General features: G+C 39.3%; 1 protein-coding gene across 1 annotated transcript in view; it reads right to left on the bottom strand.

Annotated features, from left to right (window-relative positions):
* Positions 1–672: 672 nt before the first annotated feature.
* Positions 673–6,340, bottom strand: part of LOC122659199 (glutamate receptor 2.9-like) — a 17,896-nt gene continuing 12,228 nt past the window's right edge. The window contains exons 7-11 of the mRNA XM_043854338.1: positions 3,846–4,130; positions 2,303–3,639; positions 1,904–2,216; positions 1,392–1,795; positions 673–1,293 (exon numbers count right to left, since the gene is read on the bottom strand). Coding sequence (XP_043710273.1) covers positions 673–1,293; positions 1,392–1,795; positions 1,904–2,216; positions 2,303–3,639; positions 3,846–4,130 — 2,960 coding nt within the window. The remainder of the gene's footprint in view (positions 1,294–1,391; positions 1,796–1,903; positions 2,217–2,302; positions 3,640–3,845; positions 4,131–6,340) is intronic.

The raw sequence follows: 6,340 nt of genomic DNA, 5'->3' as shown, positions 1-6,340 counted from the left end.
AGGATGCGGGAAAGATCAGCAGGAAGCTCCCTTTGTGACCGGAATGATGTACTACGTTCTGACTTGCAGGCTAGGTTTGCAAGAAAATCAGCAGCGCGGTTACTCTCTTTATATGAAAAAATCACGTTTGTTTCCAGGCTATCAATCAAATGAATAGCTTCATGGAACCAATACCAGCAGTTCCATAACGAGCACAACCTCGTAGAGATAAGCCGAACAATGGTTTTGGAATCCGAGTTAACATGGCAAAACGTGTGGCCTATGTTAGCACACATGCGAAGGCCACCCAGGAGAGAGCCCTCAACTCTACTTCGGTATTGAAACAAACGCCATAGAAATTAGCAAAAACCATAAGAAAATTACCATTCTGGTCACGGATAATGCCACCACCTCCACTCAAACCCGAATTTCGTTTATTTTTGGCATTTTTTTTCCCTGCTGATAGCATTGCCGAAGGTGGGGAAAACATTTTGCACGTTCTGGGGCGTGGCTTTGGCCCTTTGATTTGTTTTTCAGTTCTTTTTTTTCCTTAATATATATGATCTATAGCAAAAAAAGAATAATAACAATGTTCATGGTTTCATAGTATAAACCTTCATTACATTAATGTATCTATCACTTACGAAATTAGACATTAATTGCTTACAAGGGCATACTTTGCCTTACTGCATCTCAACCAATAATCTCAATAGAAATTATTTCCGTAGCTTGCCTCTTATCTACATTCGGGTGGGTACTAAATGGACTCCCTTGACCTTCCAAGGGAGTGACATTTCCATCCATACCAGAGGAACTGGTTGATGCCCGCTCTTGGTCTTCTTCTCCAAAAGGATTGCAATACCTGTCTATAACGTAGGGACTTGTAGGTGGACTTAGTGCAATAGATATGGGTGAAGCTTCAATGCTTGATGCAATTCCAGTATTTTTTTTGTGATTTTTAGTTACTCTAGAGTCATGAGAGGAAGGATCCATCTCATCATATTTTTTTGCCATCTCAACAATTCTTTTGAGTTTAAAAGTGTTAGGATCATCACGTCTGATGATGTTCTCATAGTTACGAAAGAAAATAAGTAAGAATATGAAGAGGGCTAGCAGTGAAGCAGCTCCAGTGATGATGAACAATCCCCCAAAACTATCTAGTGTAAGACTAGATGAAGAAACCTTGGTACTAAGGTCTGGACAATTGTGCTGCCCAAACCATGCTTGCTCAATCCGCGACATTTTTACTCCTTCAGTTACATTTAATACTGCCCTCGAAACATCAGATGCCAGTGGAGAACCTTTTGGAAAAGCCTGTAAGAAATACAAATAGAAGGAATTTACCCACACAAATACTTACAATAGGAGGGGTGAAGGAGAAAAAGAGAGAGAGAGAGAGAGAGAGGACTTACGAAGCCGAATCCATCTGCCTTATATGTGGGTCCAACCATTGTGTACTTGTCACAGTATTTTGAAAGAAAGAGTTTCATGTAAGGGATCTCATCAAAAGCAGCAGCAATACCACCATTATCACTCCCTTTAGATAAAGCTTCATCCAGTTCTTCTAAACTTGCATAGGTTCTAATCTTGGACTCATTAAATCTCATTTGCTTTAGCATCTCAAACACAAATGAATCTTGTTTGTACCCCACATAAGCCCCATTTCTTATGAGCTCTTTTACATCTGTGACAGTAGGTTGAAGCTGTTGAACTGTCAGCATGGAAGTTAGGCTTGCTGTGTAACTTGATGTGAGGATGAGCACAACAAAAACCCATATGATAACAACGAACCTCGCCAAGTTGCTGAAGACCTCTTCTGTAGCCATCGAATCAACTTTTATTAGTATTAGTCCACTAATACCAATTAAGTGGGTTTTTTTTGTAGAAAATATCTATAAAACAAGAGAAGAGGAAGAGTATTTACTATGTGCAAAAACCATTGTTGAGAAGACAAACCAGAAGATCATTCCAAGTTGATTTATAGGTGAACCCCTAAAATCATTGTTTACTCTGTGTTCGAGAACCCAGATGACAAAGCCTGTGAAGATGAAGAAAGCCAGAGTAGTAAACCATAGATCCCATTTTAAAGGCTTCAAGAAAACCCACCGATTCTTTCTCTGATCTTCTTTGATTGGAACTATCATTGTTACCCCTGACTCTGTGAATGGCATTGTAAAATCGACATAGATGGACCGATTGGCTCTGATAGTTACATCACCAACCACTGCATCATATTTCTGTCATAAAACAATAATTATGCACCTTATAATGGTGAAACTGAAAAGGACCACAACTAATTGTCAGAATATAAATCTAAACTTACTTGGAGATATATTTGGTAGATCAAATCATTGTATGTCCCGGCACTTTTACCATCAGACTTCATGAATGGAATAAACTCATAAGGAAGAGCATATGGCAGTTCCTCAATTACAGCATTAAAAACATCAATGCAGTACCCAGTGACAATTGGGGCATTTGTAGTAGGATCTATTGCTACCTTCACAAATTCAGTAAATTCTTGCCCAACAGGAACTCCAATCTTCAATTTCTTCCCATTTGTAGGGATTACCCAACCCTTAGGCACAATAATAGAATTTCCTGGCCATACGATATCACCGAGATTGGAATTCAAAGACGAATAAAATTTTGTATCAACTGCACTCTGTTCGCGTAAAATTCTATTTGTTGGGGTCCAGAACCCAATCTCCCTTCCTCCATCACCTATTACATTGAGTATTCGGAATACCGATGATTGTAGTTGTCCATCAACAAGGCTAAATTCTCCACTTAAGCCTGTAAATTTTGTCTCCAAGATTGCCTGGAGAAGTTTAGGACCTATTGTAGAGATTCCAAGAGTTGAAAGGTCTGTTAGTCCATCAACAACTTGTGGGTGCTGGAAATGGGTATTCTCTGCCCCAACTTTCTCAGCTGCCAGTGCTAGTGCCCAAACAGTATCATATGCCCACAGTCCAAAAGTGTTGAGGGTAGCTCTTTCCATATCAGGGTTTTCCTTGTGGAATTTCTGTGTCCATCTAATGTTAAAATTCTTAAGTTTATCAGACATGGGCACATAAGGCTCAATACCAAGTACACCTTGCATAGAATGGACAACTGAGGGATCCATGGAATTCAATCGAGTAGATAGCCCATTTGTGATAATCCAGGCATATCCTTCATTCATCATTCCAACATTCTTTGCTTTAACAAAGAAACGAGCAGCGAGGGAGTATGACATATGAACAACAAATACTCTAGTTTGCATTGTCATCAACTTGTAGAGCTCCGAAAGAATTCGATCATCGGTGGCTGAAGGAGAAAGGACACTTCTATAGGGTACACGAGTCTCAATTGCGGTGAAGGCATCAACCAAATAAGGTACAATTCCATTACCATAATTAGTATTCTCATATATCACTACAACATCCTTCCAGCTGAAGGCTTGGACAATGGAAGCAATTGCTTTTGCCTGAGAGGAGTCATTAAGGGAAGCCCTGACAAAATAAGGTGTTTGAGCTGAAGACAGAGAAGGACTTGTTGCAGAGAAAGAGATAATGGGCACATGAGCTTGGTCTCCAAGATCAATCACAAAATCGGCCTGGGATGATGTTTGTGGCCCAATAATTGCTTGTACTTCTTTGTTCTTTAGTAGGTCAAGAGCTACATCAATAAAGAACTTCATTTATATATCTCTTGATTTCCAACATATTCACTCACAAATTAAATAAAGTTACACACCTATCATAATACAAGACAAGGAAATTTTACCATAGCAGAAGGGAAAGGCTAAAAATACAAAAAGGCAAATAGTAGAGGAGGAAAGAGAGAAAGAGAGAGAGAGAGAGAGAGAGAGAGATGTTAGTTACCCATAGAAGCAGCATGGACCACACTGTTCTTGGAATCCCTGGTGTGGAAAACCATTCTTGTTTTGTAGAAACTGTGAGTGGCATAGAAATCAGACAAAGCCATGGAGATGCAGCTCAACCCAATTCTCCCAATTTGTTTATTGAAATTAAGAACCACCCCAACATTGAAGGGTATGGTTGTATTTTGAGCCACACCAAATTTGCCAATGAAGAGACTCAGAGAGAATATCAAGATGAAAGGCAAAAGAACATGGACTGGGTACTTCATCTCTAACCTCAAAAGGACTGTTAAAATCTTAAGTTCATTAAGCAATACACTTCCCCTTTATAGGAATTTGATAGAGTACTGCTAGAGTAAAAGATTGTTGGAATCTTAACTATGAAGAAATTTTGAATTCTAACGAACCAAAGAATGTGTATGGGCCTTTAAGTCAATGGTTTCTATTTGAACAATCTAACAGAGTTGAAGCCTCTAAAGGAAAATTAAACCAAATCGTACAATTAAAAAAAGCCATGGAAATGCTAGACTTGTTTGTCGTGTAAGAAATATGCTGAAAAGTCTTTCATGACAATACTGTTATTTGCTGCATTTTCAATCAGTCATGGTATTTGTGGTCCATACAATCAATAAGATTGCAACGCTTCTACATACCAACATGTTCAATTCCTTCTTTCTAGGAAAATGCAAGTGTTACCAGAATCGGGTAAAACCCGATCCATGCGCCCGCTTGGGGCTGACATGGGTCCATGGCCCATTAGGGTTTGGAGCGCAGGACCTTATATTAGCTGCTGCCAGGGTGTTTGAAAGTGCACTCCATTGATGCTGCCGCTGATGCCAATCCCCTTGTTATTATTCAACATTAAAAAAATATATATATTGGGATTTTATTAGGGTTCTTGAGGAAGAAAATGGGTGAAGGGATTCTTCCTCTTCACCCATATCCTTAATCAACCCTAATTTAGGCTATTTTTTTAAGATTAACTTTTCAAAATTATAGTATTTGAGATTATGAAATTGCCATTGAGATTTTATTTTTGCTTTAATGTGTTTGCAAATTTAAATTGACAGTTTTTATTCATGACACTTGGTTGGCTCATGTCACATATTATTATTGCTTTTAATGTGTTTAGTATGTATCTATGTATGTTGCCAATGCCATCATCCCCTCCCGTGGCGGTTGTTGACCATTTCACTTGCTCCACTTGTTGGGTTGCGTGGTCGATCTCCACCCACCGACCTATGAATGTTTATGTATGTTCATGGTTGAAGATCATGAATGGTATTTTATGTAAGTGGACATGCTCCTATGTATGTACGTTAGAGGTAGTCTTCGTGTGTGATGTAAAGTGCGACGCTCCCTACTTTGTAGATTGATGTAGTAGGACTTTTAAAAAAGATGTAATTATTGAAAACATGTAATTATTGAAAACATGTAATTATATTTTTGAGAAGCCTTGTAAAGGGTTAGCGCCTCGCACTGCATATCATACGCCTACACTACCTCAACATGCCACTATAAGTACCAATCAGGTTCCTTTGTGGGATTCATACGCACACGTATGTATGGCGCAATTTGTGGATAGGAGATATGCATTCCTCCTTATATTTGTTCAAAATTGGTTAAAATTATATGCCCCCGAGCCACACACATGAGATTTGAATATGAGTTTAGCAAAATTTTTGGTCTCACCATGTGGAGCACAGAGCCATTAAATTTAATCAACGTTTCTGGAACAAATTATTGATGTGTACGCAATGTTTATCTTGTGCATCATGGTGTAATGATATGTGGAAACGAAGGATCCAGTATCTGCTTAATGAGCAAGAATACTTAAAATACCTGATCACTGAAATGACCAAGCCTGCAGAGGATATATACTACTACTGCAACAACCTCGTTTCATAGCTATTGCCTTACCCCCTCTATAGATACAACATCGTTGTTGTGCTCGGCCCCACTACCAAAGTCGAGAGTTTGCTCTAAAGCCACTGTAACGATCCAACCCCTTTTATCAATAGCTCAGGATGTTCTTCCCTAGACGATGTGGGAATAAAGTTCTTCGTTCACCTCACCGGTAACCTCACCCTCTTTACAAGACTCAACGTCCCCGTTGTGCTAGCCTCACCACCGGGGTCGAGAGTCGGCTCTACTACCATTTATAACTCCTCAGCCTCATACCAAGCCACGATGTTGTCCGTTTTAGGGTGAAACCCTCACGGCTTTAAAACACGTCATACCAAGTAGAGGAGGCCACCCTTTATCAATAGCTCAGGATTTTCTTCTCTAGCCGATGTGGGACTAAAGATTCTTAGTTCAACTCACCACCTCGTTTCTGAAGCATTCTTGTAACGCTAGCTCGGTACAAACCAAGGATAAAAAAGGAAACATCTTTTAAAAGAAAATCATGGGTAAATCCATCTGATCTAGCCCGATTCAGTAAGATCTAGTTTGTTATCGACTAAGATCAATTCCTATCCCGATATCAATTACTAA

The sequence above is a fragment of the Telopea speciosissima genome, chromosome 4, assembly GCF_018873765.1.
Source record: "Telopea speciosissima isolate NSW1024214 ecotype Mountain lineage chromosome 4, Tspe_v1, whole genome shotgun sequence".
Taxonomy (NCBI): domain Eukaryota; kingdom Viridiplantae; phylum Streptophyta; class Magnoliopsida; order Proteales; family Proteaceae; genus Telopea; species Telopea speciosissima.
Note: the sequence above shows the minus strand (reverse complement) of the source record. Positions and strands in the feature narration are given on the sequence as shown.